Consider the following 19,289-nt stretch of genomic DNA (forward strand, 5'->3'; position numbering starts at 1 on the left):
AAGGACAGTCTTCTCAATAAACAGCACTAGGAAAACCAGATATCCACATGCAAAAGAATGAAACTGGATCCTTATTTTAAACCATAAAAAAAAATTAACTTGAAATAGATCAAAGACCTCAAACTATAAAACTCTTAGAAGAAAAAACAGGGAAAAGCTTCAGGACACTGGATTTGGCAATGGTTTCTTTGATATGATCTCAAAAGCACAGGCAATGAAAGAAAAAGTAGATAAACTGTATTTCATCAAAGTTAAAAACTATTGTACAATAAAGGACACTATCAAGAGAATGAAAAGACAACGAACAGGAGAAAATATCTGAAAAGGGAATAATACATAAAATATATAAAAAACACCTAAAACTCCTAACAACAACAAAAAAACAACGATAGCACTTTGGGAGGCCGAGGCAGAAAAATCGCCTGAGCCCAGGAGTTCGAGACTAGCCTGAGTAACACTGAGACCTCATCTCTACAAAAAATTTTAAAATTAGCCAGACATGGTGGTGTGTGCCTGCAGTCCCAGCTACTTAGGAGGCATGGTAGGAGAATCACCTGAGCCTGGGAAGTTGAGGCTGCAGTGAGCCATGATCATCATGCCACTGAACTCCAGCCTGGGGAACAGAGCAAGACCCTGTCTGGAAAAAAGAAAAATAAATAAAAAGAAAAATTAAAAAAAAAAGAAAAAGAAAAATGCAAGCAAAGGATCTGAATAGACATTTCTCCAAAGAAGATACACAAACAATATGTACATGAAAAGATGCTCAATATCACTAACATTAGAAAATGCAAATCAAAACCACAATGAGATATCACTACATACACATTAGTATGGCTGCTATTAAAAAAACAGAAAACACATATTGGTGAGGATGTGGAGAAACCGAAACCTTTGTGTACTGTTGGCAGGTATGTAAAATGGTGCAATCACTGTGGAAAAGTCTGGTGATTCCTCAAAAGGTTAAACATAGAATTATCATATGATCCAGCAATTCTACTCATGGGTATACACGCAAAAGAATTTAAAGTAGGGACTCAGATATTTGTACACCAGTGTTCACAGCAACATTATTCACAATAGTAAAAGAGCAAAAACAACCCACATATCCAACAATGGGTGAATAAACAGAACATGGCATATAAAAACAATGGAATATTATTCAGCCTTAAAAAAAAAAAAAACAAGTTCTGACACATGCTATAATGTAGATGAACCTTGAAAAGTTTATGTTAAATGAAGTAAATTACTTACAAATTGAACAAATACTATATGATTCCACTTATATGAGGTACCTATAACAGTCAAATTCATAGAAAATAGAATGGTGACAGTTGCCAGGAGCTGGGGAAAGCGGGAGACAGAAATTATTGTTTAATGGATGAAAAGCTTCAGTTCAGAAATATGAAAAAGTTCTGAAGAATGGATGGTGGTGATGGTTGCACAACAGTAGAATGTACTTAACACCACTGAACTATACCCCAAAATAATGGTTAAAATGAAAATTTCATGTTGTATGTATTTTACCACAATTTTAAAAACTATTCAAAAACAACAACAGTCTGAGCACGGGGGCTCATGCCTGTAATCCCAACCCTTTAAGAGGCCGAGGCAGGAGGAGCACTTGAGCCCAAGGGCTCAAGGGCTGGAGTGAACTATTATTATCGCCACTGCACTCCAGCCAGGGCAACAAGGCAAGACTCTGTATCAAAAAAAAAAAAAAAAAAAAAAAGCAACAATAACAAAAAGAAAAACAACAACAACAAAACTGCCAAATGGCTGTGGTTACTTCATTTCCTGTAGCTATAGGAAAACAAAATCTAGAAAAGTTATAAAATATGCTGATTTGAAACAACATACAGTTGACCTTTGAACAATGGGGGTAAGGGGGTGCCATGTATAACTTTTGACTCCCCAAACAATTAACTAGTAACAGCCTGCTGCTAACCAGAAGCATTATCAGTAACAGTCGATTAACATATATTTATATATGTATTCTATACTGTATTCTTACCATAAAGTTAGAGAAAAGAAAATGTTATTAAGAAAATCATAAGGAAGAAAAATATATTTACTATTCATTAAGTGGAAGTAGATCATCATAAAGGTCTTCATCCTCAATGTCTTCAAATTGAGTAGGCTGAGGAGGAGAAAGAGGAGGGGGTTGGTCTTGCTTTCTCAGGGGAGGCAGAGGCAGAAGAGGTAGAGAAGGTGGAAGGGGAGGCAGGCACACTCAGTGTAACTTTACGGAAAAACACTAATTTCTTTTTTGCTTTTTCATTTCTTTAAAAATATTTCTATACAAAACCAATCCTTCTTTCATCATTTGCTTCAGTTTCAGTGCCTGTATCATATAATGGTCCATGTTGTACAGTAAGTCTAAAGCAGTCTTGAATAATCAGAATTCTCAAGTTCTGCCAGACTGTCTACAGTCAATTTGTTTTCTAGCACTACTTCTTTGTCTTCTTCCTTATCGTCTAGTGCTGGTTTGGAAGCACCAGCATCTTCATTAAATCATCTTCTGTTGACTCCTCTGGTTGGTGTCTATTAGCTCTTGTCTTATCCACAGTCTCTTTCATAAATTCCTTGACTGGCTCTGCCACAAATCCTGGGAAATCATGCTCAACATCGGCACACAGTTTTCTCCAGCAGGAAGTTACTGTTTTGTGCTTGATGGCTTTCACGGCTTTTTCTATAATGATGGTATTTTCAGCGGTGTAATCCTTCCAGATTTTCATGCTGTTCTACTGAGGTTAGAGTACCATGTGTTATTAACCTTAAAGGTCCTCACGACCCCTGATCTAGATGCTGAATTAGAGACACTGTGTTGAGGGGCAAGGAGACCACTTCGATGCTTTCGGTGTTAAACTCATGGGGTTCTGGGTGGCCAGGGGCACTGTCCAATATCAAAAGAACTTTAAAGGGCAGTCCCATCATGGCAAGGTATTTCCTGATTTCAGGGACAAAGTATTGATGGAACCAATCCAGAAAAAGGATTCTCAGTGTTCAGGTCTTCTTGATGAATGATCAAAAAACTGGCAGCTTCAAAAGACTTTTCCCTTCAAGTCTTGGGGGTTAGCAACTTTATATATACGGGCAATCAGTCCTGATCATAAACCCAACTGTATTTGCACAAAACAGTAGTTAGCCTATCCCTTCCTGCCTTAATTCCCCGTGCTTTCTTCTTTTCCTAACACTCATGTCCTTTGCAGCCTGGCCCCCTCCCCGCCATCCTGATAATAGGACACTTTTAATTGCATTAAAGACTTGTTCAGGCAGATATCCTTTTTCCTCAATGATTTTCTTAATGGTGCCCAGGAACTTGTCTGCTGTGTCTTAGCAGAAGCTGCTTCTCTTGTTATCCTGCCATTTTTAGGCCAAACCTCTTTCTAAAATTATCAAACCATCCTTTGCTGGCATGAACTCCTCTAGCTTCTCTTTCGTTTTTAAGTTGTCACAAAATAACTTCATTTTTTCTTGAATATCATAGTCTACAAGTATGCCTCTTTTTTTTTTGAGACGGAGTCTCGCTCTGTCGCCCGGGCTGGAGTGCAGTGGTGCGATCTTGGCTCACTGCAAGCTCCGCCACCCGGGTTCACGCCATTCTCCTGTCTCAGCCTCCCAAGTAGCTGGGACTACAGGCGCCCACCACTACGCCTGGTTAGTTTTTTGTATTTTCAGTAGAGATGGGGCTTCACCGGGTTAGCCAGGATGGTCTTGATCTCCTGACCTCATGATCAGCCTGCCTCAGCCTCCCAAAGTGCTGTGATTACAGGGGTGAGCCAACGCGCTGGGCCTACAAGTATGCCTTTCTTACAGCAATCCTGTACCTACATAAAAGCTGCATTTTCAACACAAGATAAAAAGGTGTTCTGTAAAAAGTGCAAGGTTTCACACCTACTGCTGTGGCTGCAGTGATGGCTTCACAAAATTTTATTTAAAATGGTCCTTATGCTGGATTAATTTATTTTGAAATAACGGGCATCCACAGCTGCAGACCTCATTCTACAGTACATATTAAGCAATTCAACTTTTTCTTGTAATGTAATGACTTTTCTGTTTCTCAGGAGTGCTTCTGGCATCACTAGTGGCATTCTGTATAGGTCTGATGGTGTTATTCAAGGTTTACAGTATTGCACTAGACATGATGAAAACACGCAAGAACCACAAAAGATCACTTTTGATTGCAGTATGGGATTTACTGGAGACACAAACTGTTCACTGGGAGATAATCCGCATCACATGGTGTTTTAAGCAGACACTTGGAAACATACTAGCTCACCAAAATAGCAACTGGAGGTGGCTACAAAATTATCACAGTAGTATAGTATGTATTACAGTTATTTTTATGCAGTTATGATTTAATACTGCATCTCTGTTTACATTTCTCTTGACTGCAAAAGGTGCCATGTATGGGCTCTGTTTTGTGTGTTTGAGTGTTGATAAATTTAAACTTTTAATAATAGATCTGTGTATAGTTTATGGTAGTAATAAAATAGACTAGTATCTACATATACTTTATACATTCACAATATACTTAACTTTTTCTTAATCTCCCCCACCGCCGCCAATATTTCTAGGTTATATGGCTTGTCTGTGAGTTTTTCAAATTGTTGCCAAGTCTCTAAAATTTTTTCCAAAATATCTGTTTTTAAAAATCTGTTTATAGAGCTGGGTGTGGTGGCACACACTTGTAATCCCAGCTTCTTGGGAGGCTGAGGAGGAAGAATCACTTGACCCCTGGAGTTTGAAACCAGCCTGGGCAACACTGTGAGTCCCCATCTCTTTAACCAAAAATATCCATGTGTAAGTGGACCTGCAGTTCAAGGGTCAATGACAGTTTAAAAGGGGGTAGACAAAGGTGGGATTAGGGAGAAAACAACTCTTTTGTTGTGGGGAAGATACCCTTAGTAGAATCACAAGCTTAACAAAGAAAAATTATGCCGAGTGTGGTGGCTCACACCTGTAATCCCAGCACTTTGGGAGGCTGAGGCGGGTGGATCACATGAGGTCAGGAGTTTGAGACCAGCCTGGCCAATATGGCAAATCCCTGTCTCTACTAAAATTACTAAAATTAGCCAGGTATGGTGGTGCACGTCTGTAATCTCAGCTACTTGGGAGGTGAGGCAGGACAATCACTTGAACCCAGGAGGTGGAGGCTGCAGTGAGCTGAGATCACGCCACTGCACTCCAGCCTGGGTGACACAGTGAGACTCCATCTCGGGGAAAAAAAAAAATTATAATATACTATAAAGAAACTTGCTGGCCGGGTGCAGTGGCTCACGCCTGTAATCCCAGCACTTTGGGAGGCCAAGGTGGGCGGATCACGAGGTCAGTAGATCGAGACCATCCTGGCTAACATGGTGAAACTCCATCTCTACTAAAAATACAAAAGATTAGCCGGGCGTGGTGGCGGGTGCCTGTAGTCCCAGCTACTCAGGAGGCTGAGGCAGGAGAATGGCGTGAACCCGGAAGGCGGAGCTTGCAGTGAGCAAAGATCACACCACTGCACCCCAGCCTGGGCAACAGAGCGAGACTCCATCTCAAGAAAAAAAAAACAAAACTCCGTATTTAGGGATTCCATGGTCTTACCTGAATTTAGTGCCTCTTAATTTATGTTACTGCTAAAACAAAGGCAACCTGGCAAATATCCAGTAATAAGCAGCAATATACCAGGTGCTCCTAAAATCCTGCCATGTGCTAAGAGTCAGTAAGAGGCATTCTGATCTCAGAATCTAAGGATGGACTTCAGGGATATCATCAATTTCAAGGAGCACACATAAAACTTTGAAAGTTGTGTAAGTACATCGTTCTGGTAAGATTCTAATTTCTCAAAGGGGTTCATGATCCCAAAAAAGTACAGAAGCACGGTTTTAAAAGGCTCCCAGCTACTAAATGGACAAATTATCACAGTGACCTGTAATAATCTACCCACATCCTAATCACTACCAGACACTGCAAGTTACCAGAGACACTACCATGAACCTCCACTCAAAGAGAAGACAAATTATCCGTAGCTTTAGAAGCCACTCTTCTACTAAGAACACCTGAAAGTTACGTATAAGCAGGCCGATGGAAGGAAGCCGAAGCCAATAAATAAATGACCAATGAAGTACAAAAAAAGGAAAATTACCTTATATATAAATTTATAAGTGTTAAGGTATTTTCAGCCTGTTTTTAAAAAAAGCTTTAGCAATGTGACCACCAATTTACAACCTACTACACCTCCACGCCAACTCACATCAGCATTCTGGGACTAGTGAGGAAACAGGTATAATTCTTTATACATGTGTGGCATTTCAGAGCATAAATATGATTCTCCTGGGCTCAGGTGATCCTCCCACCTCAGCCTAAAAAATAGCTGGGACTACAGGTATTCACTGCCATACCCGGCTTTAAAAAAACTTTTTTAGTAGAGAGGAGGTCTTGCTATGTTGCTCAGGCTGGTCTCGAACTCCTAAGCTCAAGCAATCCTCCCACCTACGATTCCCAAAGTGCTGGGATTACAGGTGTGAGCCACCGTGCACGGCCCTATACACACCTTCACACCTAAGATCATGCTTACTTGGATGATCTTACTAACAATAAGAAGCAAGCATTATGAGGTTAAACACTTCACTGCTGAGCCAGGGGACCACTAAAACAGCACTCAGAATACACAGAACTTCTCTCATACATTTTCTTATACCAACATGCACATTAATCTTTTTTCAGTCAGATACACATTGTGTTTACAACCACTTAAGGCAAAAACACCCAAAGAAAGATTGGTAGTTGCACCACACAGACATACCCATAAAGAGATGTATTTATGCAGAAGGACATATATCTCTACATGAATTACACATGCAGACTGCAACTAGCTTAAAATATGGTTAATTTTCCCAAGGTACTAACACAAAGAGGTGCATTTAGACCAAGGTTTCTCAACTTCGGCTATACAGACATTTTGGGTCCGCATTCTTCTTGTACCCAAGTTGTGATAACCAAAAATATCTCCACAAATTGACAAATATAAAACTGTCCTTGACTGAGAATCCCAGATTTAGAGATCACTGTCTATCATTAAATAGAAACAACAAACACTTTAAAAGAATGTTAAAGTTTAGTAATAATGAAACCATTCAGAAACCAATATATGGTTCACAAATAAAAGCCTCAAAGTTGTTCTGATATCTGACTAGTAACATGAGAACCTGTTAATTTTTTTTTCCTTTTTCCTTTTTTTATTTAAAAGCACTAATTTGCCCAGGAGGTCTGGGCTATAGTGGGCTGTGTTCACACCACTGCACTCCAGCCTGGGAAACAGTGAAAACCGGTCTCAAAAAAAGTGGGGAGGAGGGGACATTACTTTGTAAAAATTGGAGCTAAAAGAACATCTTTTTGGCCGGGTGTGGTGGCTCACGCCTGTAATCCCAGCACTTTGGGAGCCTGAGGAGGACGGATCATGAGGTTAGGAGTTTGAGACTGGCCTGACCAACATGGTGAAACCCTGGTCTCTACTACAAACACAAAAATTAGCCAGGTGTGGTGGCACATGCCTGTAATCCCAGCTACTCAGGAGGCTGAGGCAGGAGAACCACTTGAATCTGGGAGGTGGAGTTTGTGCAGTGAGCTGAGATTGTGCCACTGCATTCCAGCCTGGGTGACAGAACAAGACTCTGTCTCAAATAAAAGAACATCTTTTTATATCTATTAGAGAAATAATCTGAGACTTGGGTTTCCTAAGGATTTGTACTTCCTAAGCTATCTGGTCCAAAGTACCTTTCTCTAAATACCCCTATAGCCAAGGTAGTTATGTTCCCCAGCTACCCAAAGTAAATTAAGATATATGATCTGTCTTTAATTGGAATCCACTGCACTTTTTGTATCAGTCCCATCCTTCTCTGGGTAACTTCTCATCTCCTCAGGTTTCAGTTTAAAGTCGCTCCTCTCACCTCCCAGGCTATGTTAGGTACTTATTTTATTTACATGTTAACAACTTTGTACTTTCTCCTTTTTTTTTTTTTGAGACCGGAGTCTTGCTCTGTTGCCCAGGCTGGAGTGCAGTGGCACCATCTTGGCTCACTGCAAGCTCCGCTTCCTGGGTTCACACCATTCTCCTGCCCCAGCTTCCCGAGTAGCTGAGACTACAGGCGCCCACCACCACGACCAGCTAATTTTTTGTATTTTTAGTGGAGACGGGGTTTCACCGTGTTAGCCAGGATGTTCTCAATCTCCTGATCTCGTGATCCGCCCACCTCAGCCTCCCAAAGTGCTGGGATTACAAGCATGAGCCACCGCAGATGGCCCTTCCCAACTTTTAACACTAAATAGGGAGTCATTTATGTTGTTCATGCTGTATGTCCAGTCTAGTTCTAAAACACTGATCCCAAGAGTTGTCCCTTGATGTAAAGTTTCACCTCAACAAGTTTCAAAACCTTCATATTATAACTCCCCTTCTTGGACATTCGCAACACACTAAAGCATACAAAAATTGCATAATAAAAATACCTATTTAACTTATTCGTCCATAGAACATCATATGCCAAATAATACTACTAAAAAGTAGAACACGCTTCAGAAAACACCGATTGAAGAGTATATAAGCAAGGTCATGTTACTAAAAAACGTCAGGAGCAGGATTCGAACTATTGTGACTTCTTATCTCTATTCCAAGGAACAGAAAACTTGTATTTGTCTCCTTCTGCTAAAGAAATACAAAGAGTAGCACAGTGGCACACACCTGAAGTCCCAGCTAACTCAGGAGGCTTAAAGACGGAAAGATTGCTTGAGGCCAGGAATTTGAGACCAGCCTCCTGGGCAACACAGCAAGACCCTCTCTCTTAAAAAAAAGAAAAAAAAGAAAGACAAGACAGAAAGAAAGAAAAAAAGAAAAGAAAAGAAAAAGAAATACAATCTCCTCAGTATCCATGGGGAATGGCTGATTGGTTCCAGGACCCTACTTCCTTTATCAAAAATCCACGCATACTCAAGTACTGCAGCCAGCCCTGTGAAACAGACATATATACAAAGAAGGACCCACACCACCCTATATTATATGTGAATGTCAAAATTCGTATTTTCAATCTGCCTTTGGTTGAAAAAAATGTATATTAAGTGGACCTGTGAGTCAGGCATGGTGGCACATGTAGTCCTAGCTACTAGGAAGGCTGAGATGGGAGAATTACTGGAGCTCAGGGTTTCGAGACCAGCCTGGGCAACATGGTGAGACACATATCTCAAAAATATTTTTTAATTAAAAAATAATAACAACCGGCGGGGCGCAGTGGCTCACGCCTGTAATCCCAGCACTCTGGGAGGCCGAGACAGGTGGATCACAAAGTCAGGAGTTTAAGACCAACCACCCTGACCAACATGGTGAAACCCCGTCTCTACTAAAAAATACAAAAAAAAAACTAGCCGGGAGTGGCGGCACCCGTCTGTAGTCCCAGCTACTCAGGAGGCTGAGGCAGAATAATCACTTAAACCAGGGAGGCGGAGGTTGCAGTGAGCCAAGTTCGTGCCACTGAGCTCCAGCCTGGGTGACAGAGTGAAACTCTGTCTCAAAGTAATAACAACCCTACCTGTGTAGTTCAAACCCACATTGTTCAAGGGTCAACTGTAATTGTAAGGCAAGGTGTTAAAGCTCAATTCAGTTTTTAAAAAAATAACAGTTTTATTGAGTTTATAATTCACACATCATAAAATTCACCCTGTAAAAATATACAATTCAGTGTTTTTTAGTTATTTACGAGGCAGTTCTACTATCACCACTACTAACTTTAGAATATTTTTATCATTCCCCTATAAACCTGTACTCATAGCAATCACTCTTTTCTCTCCAAACATCACGCCCAGCCCCTGGCAATCATGAATCTACTTTCTGTCTCTATGTTTTTGTCAATTTGGGGCATTTCATTTAAAGGGAATCATATAAGGCCTTTTATGTCTGGCTTCTTTCATAATGTTTTCAAGGTGCACCCACATTGTACCATGTATCAGTACTTCATGCCTTTTAATGGCTGAGTGATACTCCATTATATGAATGTACACATTTATCCATCAGTTGATGGATGTTTGGGTTGTTTCTTTTTGGCTATTGTGAATAATGCTGCTATAAATACTTGTGTACACCTTTTGTGGATATATATTGTTAATTCTCTTGGGTAAATACCTAGGAACAGAATTGTTGGTGATAAGGTAACTGTATGTTTAACATTTTGAGAACTGCCAAAATATCTTCCAAACCAGCTGCATCATTCTACAGTTCTACCAGCAATATATGAGGGTTACAATTTCTCTACATCTTTGTCAACACTTGTTAGAGTCTGCCCTCCTTTCTTCCATTCTGTGGGTTGGCTTTTTACTTTCTAAATGGTAGAACCGTCAAAACACAAAGGTTTTAAATTTGATGTAGCCCAATTTATCCATTTCTTTTCTTTTGCCACTTCATGGCTTTGGATCTTACATGTCGGTTCATGATTCTTTTTTTTTTTTTGGGACAGAGTCTCACTCTGTCGCCCAGGCTGGAATGTAGTAGTGCAATCATGGTTCACTGCAGCCTCGACCTCCTTGGGCTCAAGAGATCCCACCTCAGTCTCCCAGGTAGCTGGAACTACAGGTGTATGCCACCATACCCGGCTAATTTTTTTTTTTTTTTTTTTTTTTGTATATTTTTGTAGAGATGGGGTTTCACCATGTTGCCCAGGCTGGTCTCAAACTCCTGGGCTCCAGCAATCCACCCACCTTGGCCTCCCAAAGTGTTGGGATTACAGATGGGGTCACCGTGCCCAATCTTCATGATCGATTTTGAGTTAACTTTTCTGTATGGTATGAAGTAACTTTCATTCTTCCACACAAGGATAGCCAGTTTCCCTGGAACCATTTGTTGGAAAGACTATTCTTTTGCCCACTGAATTGTCCAGGCATCTTATTAAAAGTCCACTGACCATATATGCAAGAGTTTATTTTTAGACTCTCAATACTATTCAATTAATCTTTATGACTATCCTTATGTCAGTATCACAATGTCTTGATTACTGTGGCTTGGTGGTTAAGTTTTAAAACCAGAAAGTGTAAGTCTTACAACTTTGTACTTCCTTTTCAAGATTATTTTGGCTACTCTGGGTCCCTTGCCTGTCTATATTAGTTTTAGGGTCAATTTGTCAATTTCCACAGGGGGAATTTTAAAAAAAGCAATTGGGATTTTGATAAGGATTGCACTGAATCTGTAGATCACTTTGGGTAGTAATGCCATCTTAATATTGTCTTCCAATTCACAACTACAGGCTATCTAATTGTTTAGATCTTTAATTTCTTTCAACAATATTTTGCGGTTTTCTGTGTACAAGTCTTATACTCTTTTGGTTAAATTTACTCCTAAGTAATTTTTCCCTTTTGATATTATTACAAATGGAATTTTATTATCAATGTAATTTTTAGGTTATTGCTAGTGTATAGAAATAAAGCTGATTTTTGTATCTTGATCTCATTTCTTGTAACCTTGTTGAACTCATTTATTAGTTCTAAGAGTTTTCTGGGTATATGTTTGTGGGTTTTTAAGGATTTTCTATATAAAATATTCTACCATTTATAAATAGTTGTTTCATTCTGGATGGCTCTTTTCTTTTTTTTTTTTTTTTAAGCTCTGGCTGGAATCTCAGCATAATGTTGAACAGAAGTGGCCAGAGCAGATATTCTTGCCATGTTCTTGATCTTAGGGGACAGGTATGATAATAGCTGGTATTTTTATAGATGTCACTTACAGGATTAAGGAAGTTCTTTGCTATTCCTAGTTTGTTGACTTTTTTTTTTTTTTTTTTTTTTTTTTGAGACGGAGTCTCGCTCTGTCGCCCAGGCTGGAGTGCAGTGGCCGGATCTCAGCTCACTGCAAGCTCCGCCTCCGGGTTTACGCCATTCTCCTGCCTCAGCCTCCCGAGTAGCTGGGACTACAAGAGCCCACCACCTCGCCCGGCTAGTTTTTTATATTTTTTAGTAGAGACGGGGTTTCACCGGGTTAGCCAGGATGGTCTTGATCTCCTGACCTTGTGATCCGCCCGTCTCAGCCTCCCAAAGTGCTGGGATTACAGGCTTGAGCCACCGCGCCCGGCTTGTTGACTTTTTTTTGAGACAGAGTCTTGCTCTGTTGCCCAGGCTGAAGTGCAATGGCACGATCTCGGCTTACTGCAATCTCCACCTCCTGGGTTCAAGCGATTCTCCTGCCTCAGCCTTCTGAGTAGCTGGGATTACAGGCATTTGCCATCACACCTGGCTGATTTTTATATTTTTAGTAGAGATGAGGTTTCACCATGTTGGCCAGGCTGGTCTCGAACTCCTTACCTCAGGTGATCCACTCACCTCGGCCTCCCAAAGTGCTGGGATTTACAGGCATGAGCCACTGCGCCCAGCCGAATGCTTTAATCATAAAAGAATGCTGGATTTTGTCAAATGCTTTCTCTGTGTGAACTGAGATAATTGTATAGTTTTGTCCTTTATTGATATGGTATATTACATTGACAGGTTTTGACCCTGGCATTCCGGGGTAAAGTTCCTCTTTACCATGTTATATAATCCTTTAATATGTCAGAGAAACAAGATTTTCTTTTTCTTTTTTTTTGAGACGGAGTTGCATTCTGCTGCCCAAGATGGAGTGCAGTGGTGCAATCTTGGCTCACTGCAGCCTCCTCCGCCTCCTGGGTTCAAGTGATTCTCCTGCCTTGGCCTGCTAAGTTGCTGAGACTCTCCAGGTGACCACGATCATGCCCAGCTAATTTTTTTGGGTTTTTCATAGAGACGGGGTTTCACCATGTCGACCAGACTGGTTTCAAACTCCTGACCTCAGGTGATCCGCCTGCCTTGGCCTCCCAGAGTGCTGGGATTACAGGCATAAGCCACCACACCCGGCCAAGATCTGTGTATCTTTAATTATTAAAAAATAATGAGCTTCTCCTAAAGATTTATTACAGCAACAAAAAAGTGGCTATGAGCCCTTAGGATTGCTACCCTTAGGGGTATTATCTTGGGTCTAATACAGGTTTAAGACTTGGTCTTTGTGTATCTGGCCAAAAGTTGCTTCAAAGAGTTACTCTCAATGAAACTCAAAGCCTAGAAGGTAGCAATAAGGCATGAAAAACAACTCTTAACAAGAAGCCACCTATGCTGTAGCAAAGAAATAGACATGCTTTGATACGTAACTTTAACTTATAAAAAGTGACATCAGGCTGGGTGCGGTGGTTCACACCTGCAATCCTAGCACTTCAGAAGGCCAAGGTGGGCAGATCACTTGAGGCCAGGAGTTCAAGATCAGCCTGGCCAACATGGTGAGACCACTATCTCTACTACAAATACAAAAATTAGCCGGGTGTGGTGGTACATATCTGTAATTCCAGCTACTCAAGACACTGAGACACAAGAATCACTTGAACCCAGAAAGCAGAGATTGCAGAGAGCCAAGATTGTGCCACTGCACTCCAGTCTGGGTGATGAAGTGAGACTCTATCTCAAAAAAACCCAAAATAGGCCGGGCGCGGTGGCTCAAGCCTATAATCCCAGCACTTTGGGAGGCCAAGACGGGCGGATCACAAGGTCAGGAGATCGAGACCATCCTGGCTAACACGGTGAAACCCCGTCTCTACTAAAAATATACAAAAAACTAGCTGGGTGTGGTGGCAGGTACCTGTAGTTCCAGCTACTTGGGAGGCTGAGGCAGGAGAATGGTGTAAACACGGGAGGTGGAGCTTGCAGTGAGCTGAGATCCGGCCACTGCACTCCAGCCTGGGCGATAGAGTGAGACTCTGTCTCAAAAAAAAAAAAAAAAAAAACCAAAAACACAGAAAAAACCCAACATTTTCACATGCAATGGAACTATTTTCTTAGGTTTTTACTGTATTAGCATTCCATATATTTCAAAATGCCTAGAAGCAATATTATATTTCTGTAACATGAAGAATAAAGTTTTTAAAAATTACTACTGGATATTTCATTCATTCATTCAATAAAAATTTATTAAGAAAAAATTCATTTCCAGAAAGTCATTGTAAAACCACTGGTAGCTTCTATTTGGGGTCATCTTATAAGATGGCTATATAGAGTTTTGGAGTCATTTACTAATTGTCTTGAATGGGGCTCTAGATAGACTGCCCAAAAACTTAAGAAAAACGTAGGCAAATAACAACATTAACTTTTTTTTTTTTTTTTTTGAGACGGAGTCTCACTCTGTTGCCCAGGCTGGAGTGCAGTGGCGTGATCTTGGTTCACTGTAACGTCTACCTCCCGGGTTCAAGAGATTCTCCTGCCTTGGCTTCTCGAGTAGCTGGGACGACAGGCACGTGCCACCATGCTCAGCTAATTTTTGTAATTTTTAGTAGTGACAGGGTTTTACTATGTTGGCCAGGCTGGTCTTGAGCTCCTGACTTCAGGTGATCCTCCCGCCTCAGCCTCCCAAAGTGCTGGGATTACAGGCATGAAGCCACCATGTCCGGCCAACATTAACTTTTAGAAAATAGAAATACTTCAGTAATAATTACTTCAACAGTACATTATATCTTGAAGATCAACCGGAATATTTATTCTTCCTAACCAAGCACACAAATGTGTGTTCATGAAGGGTTTATACAATTTCTAGGTCTTACCTCATCTATGTTTCTAAGCCATTTGCTGATGTTTTCAAAACTTTTACCATTGGTGATGTCATATACTAGCATGATACCCATTGCGCCTCTGTAGTAGGAGGTTGTGATGGTATGAAATCGCTCCTGGCCTGCTGTATCCCTGAAATAAACAGCCAACAATTTCTATTAAGCATTTTGATATTACTACGTTTCACATAAAGGACAAAACAAGAATAAAATAGTTTTTCCTAAGTATATATAAAAACTTTTTAGTTGAAGGGAATTAATAACCTCATACTGGATGAAAATCTAAAAGGCAAAACAGTAGGAAGTGACACATAAAACTCAAGGTTATTGAACACTAGCGAACACCAGAAAAACTCTTTTCATTTTGTTTAATAATTTAGTTCCATAATGTAACATAAAAGCAGTTAGGATTTTTAGAACATTAGAGAAGTATACCATAGTATAGTCACATTTACATTTAGAATCATTAGCCAAAAGTTGTAAAGATAACCTCACTTATAAATAAGATAGAAATGTAAATAGTAGTATTTTCCATTATTTAATGCTTAAAGCCAAAGGTGTAAGATATATTTTGCTCCTGTAACTATGCCCTCTCATTTGTATCATTATTTTGCTCTTTTATGGATCATCTCATCAACGTACGAACATGTTTTAGTACCTTTTTTTTAAAAAGCAAAAATAAGGTCAGGCGCAGTGGCTCACGCTTGTAATCCCAGCACTTTGGGAGGCTGAGGTGGGCAGATCACTTAAGGTCAGGAGTTCAAGAACAGCCTGGCCAACAAGGTGAAACTCCATCTGTACTAAAAATACAAAAATTAGCCAGGCATGGTGGCTGTAATCCCACCTACTCGGGAGGCTGAGGTAAGAGAACTGCTTGAATCCGGGAGGTGCAGGTTGCAGTGAGCCGAGACGGTGCCACTGCACTCCAGCTTGGGTGACAGAGTGAGACTCTGTCTCAAAAAAAATAAATAAATAAAATAAAGCAAAAAACCCCAATCTCAACCTTACATCTCTCCAACTATCCCTGTTCCTCTTTTGAGTTAATATTTTTAAAACTTTTATTTTGAAATAATTATAGCCTTACAGGAAGTTACAAAACTGTGCAGAGAGGTCCTGGGTGCCTTTCACCCAGCTTTTCCTAATGATAACATCTTATATAACTGCAGCATAATAGCAAAACCAGAAAATAGACACTGGATACAATCTACAGATCTTATTAATATTTCAGTTTTTTTTTACATGCACTTATTTGTGTGTGTACATATAATTCTCTACGATTTATTACATGTACAGATTTGTGTAACTACCACAATAAACAAGATAAAAAACTATTACATCACCTCTTTACTCTCCATAGTCCCTAAACTCTGATCAATAATCTGTTTTCTATGTTTATATTTTTTTCATTTCCAGAATGTTACATAAGTGGAATTATGTAGTATGCTACCTTTTGAAATTGGCATTTGACACTTCTTTCACCATAATGCTCTTGAGGTCCTCTCCAAGTTTTTGCATGTAATCCTGGTCTGTCCCATTCCATTGCTGAGTAGCATTCTATGGAATGTATGTACCACAATTTGTTTAATCATTCACCCATGGAAGGACATTCAGGGTTGTTTCCAGTTTTTGGCTATAACAAAGTTCTAAAAATATTCATTTATAGGTTTCTATGTGGACATAACTTTTCATTTCTTTGAAATAAATGCCCAGGAATGTTATTTATGGGTAATATGGTAAGTGTGTAAGAAACTGGCCAACTTTTTCCAGAGTGGCTCTATCACTTGACATTTGTACTAGCAACATATAAAAGATCCAGTTTCTCTGTATCCTCACCAGCATTTGATGCTGTCACTATTTTTTATTTCTGTAGTTCTAAGAGGGCATATAGCATTATTTCATCATCACATTAATTTGTGTTTCCCTGTGGCTAAGATGGTGAACATTTTTTCATGTGTTTATTTGCCATTAACACATGCTGTTCGGTGAAATGTCTGTTGTTGTTTTTTTTTTTTTTGGTCCATTGTCTAATTGCATTGTTAGTTTTTTGTTTTTGGGTTTTTTTTTTGTTTGTTTGTTTGTTTTTTGAGATGGAGTTTTGATCTTGCCGCCCAGGCTGCAACGGTGCAGTCTTGGCTCACTCCAACCTCTGCCTCCTGGGTTCAAGTGATTCTCCTGCTTCAGCTGGGATTACAGGCGCCCACCACCATGCCCAGCCAATTGTTATATTTTTAGTAGAGGTGGGGTTTCACCATGTTGGCCAGGCTCGTGTCGAACTCCTGACCTCAGGTGATCAGCCCTCCTTGGCCTCCCAAAGTGCTGAGATTACAGGAGTGAGCCACTGCGCCTGGCCTGGATTGTCAGTTTTTTGTCTTTTTACTGATGACTTTTGAAAGTTCTTTTTAGACAGAAGTCCTCTGTCAGATACATTGGCTTGTAAATATTTTCTCCAAGTCTGTAGCTAGTCTTTTCAGTCTCTTGACAGGGTATCTTGTAGAAAGGAAGCTTTTAATTTTCTGAAAGTCTAATTAATGTACTGATTTTTTTTTCTTTTACAGATCATGTGTTTAGTGTTATGTCTAAGAATTCTTCACCTAGTCTTGTTTTTTGTTGAAACAGGGTCGCTCTGTCGCCCAGGCTGGAGTGTAGTGGCATGATCTCAGCTCACTGCAACCTCCGCCTCCCAGGTTCGAGAGATTCTCCTACCTCAGCCTCTGAAATAGCTGAGATTACAGGCATGTGCCACCACATCCGGCTAATTTTTGTATTTTTAGTAGAGACGGGGTTTCGCCATGTTGGCCAGGCTGGTCTTGAACTCCTGGCCTCAGATGATCTGCCCACCTCAGCCTCCCAAAGTGCTGGGGTTACAGGCATGAGCCAACGCACCCAGGCTCTTCACCTAGTCTTATGTTCCAAAGATTTTCTCCCATATTTTCTTCTAAAAGCCTTGTGGGTTTTTTTCTTTTTTTGAGACAGAGTCTTGCTCTGTCAACCAGGCTGGAGTGCAGTGGTGTGATCTTGGCTCATTGCAACTTCTGCCTTTCAGGTTCAAGAGATTCTCCTGCCTCAGCCTCCCAAAGAGCTGGGACTATAGGTGTACACCACCACACTGGAAAATTTTGGTATTTTTAGTAGAGATGGGGTTTCACCATGTTGGCCAGGCTGATCTCAAACTCCTGATCTCAGATGATCCACCCACCCCAGCCTCCCAAAGTGCTGGGGTTACAGGCATGAGCCACTGTGCCTGGCCACCTTATGGTTTTATTAAACCAACAGTACATTTTGAGTTAATTTCAAATAGGACATTTTCATGAATGTCCTATTGCTCTAGCACCGTTTGCTGGAAATGTCGAAGTAATAACTTTCCTCCATTGAATTGCTTTTGTACCTTTGTCAAAAATCTGCAGGCCACACCATAGTTCAATCTGTGTCTGGGTTCTTTATTCTGTTGCTATCTCCTATGTGTCTAGGCCTCCTCCATTACCATACTATCTTGGATTACTGTGGCTAAATAGTTTTAAAACCAGGTAGATTGATTCTTCCCACTTATTTTACTTTGTCAAAACTTAGCTATCCTAGCCTTCCCATATAAATACTAGGATAAGCTTGTCTATATTTACATAAAAATTTTCCCAGCAAATTTCTTTAAAGAGTTTTCTCTAGTTGCTGTTTTCCCACTTTTAGTCCTTAACTGATTCTAATAGGATAGATATTACTGATTACTGTACCAAAACTCCTTTTCAGAAGGTCTCTAATAACCTGGATGCCAAATCCAATAGCTATTTCCTTTTTATATATCATCAACCTCTTAATGACAGGGATACGTTCTGAGAATTCCATCATTAGACTATGTCATCATTGTGCACACATCATAGACTGTACTTATACAACCCTAAATGAATATAGCCTACAACATACCTGCACTATATAGTATTGCTCCCAGGCTACACACCTGTAGAGTATGTGCCTAAACTGAATAGAGTAGACAACTGTAACACGGTTAAGTATTTGTGTATCTAAATATGGCTAAACATAGAAGAGGTACAGTAAAAATGTGATATTATAATATTGATAGGACAACCACTGTGTATGCAGTCATCGACTAAAATACCATTATGCACTGTATGACTGCATCTTAATCACTAAGCAGGATTCTACACAGTTGACTGCATTCTCTTTTCTCTTTTTTTTTTCCCGAGACAGAGTCTCACAGAGGGCAGTGGCACGATCTCAGCATACTGCATCCTCCGCCTCCTGGGTTCAAGTGATTCTCCTGCCTCAGCCTCCCAAGTAGCTGGGATTACACCATGCCCAGCTAATTTTAATATTTTTAGTAGAGATGGGGTTTCACCATGTTGGCCAGGTTGGTTTCAAACTCCTGACCTCAGGTGATCCTCCTGCCTTGGCCTCCCAAAGCACTGGGATTACAGGTGTGAGCCACTGCGTCCAGCCAACTGCATTCTCTTGTTGTAACACTTTATTCTCACGACTCTTTGGATAAGTTTCTGGTCTTCATTCTAAGTCACTGGCTGCTTGTTCACGGTATCTTTTGTTGGCATTCTAAGATTGAGAGAGGATGAACTGCCGTTCTCCACACACCAGCCAGAGTGATCTTCTTTAAACGTATGTTTGATCACATTATTCTGCTTAAAGCTTCTAATATCTTCATTGGGAAAA

The 19,289-nt window shown here is 40.3% G+C and overlaps 1 protein-coding gene across 1 annotated transcript in view; it reads right to left on the minus strand.

Annotated features, from left to right (window-relative positions):
- RAB10 (RAB10, member RAS oncogene family) overlaps positions 1-19,289 on the minus strand; it is a 107,597-nt gene that overhangs the window by 12,560 nt on the left and 75,748 nt on the right. Inside the window, exon 3 of the mRNA XM_033176340.1 lies at positions 14,610-14,748. Coding sequence (XP_033032231.1) covers positions 14,610-14,748 — 139 coding nt within the window. The remainder of the gene's footprint in view (positions 1-14,609; positions 14,749-19,289) is intronic.

This window comes from Trachypithecus francoisi, unplaced genomic scaffold (genome assembly GCF_009764315.1).
Source record: "Trachypithecus francoisi isolate TF-2019V2 unplaced genomic scaffold, Tfra_2.0 Lachesis_group17, whole genome shotgun sequence".
NCBI lineage: Eukaryota > Metazoa > Chordata > Mammalia > Primates > Cercopithecidae > Trachypithecus > Trachypithecus francoisi.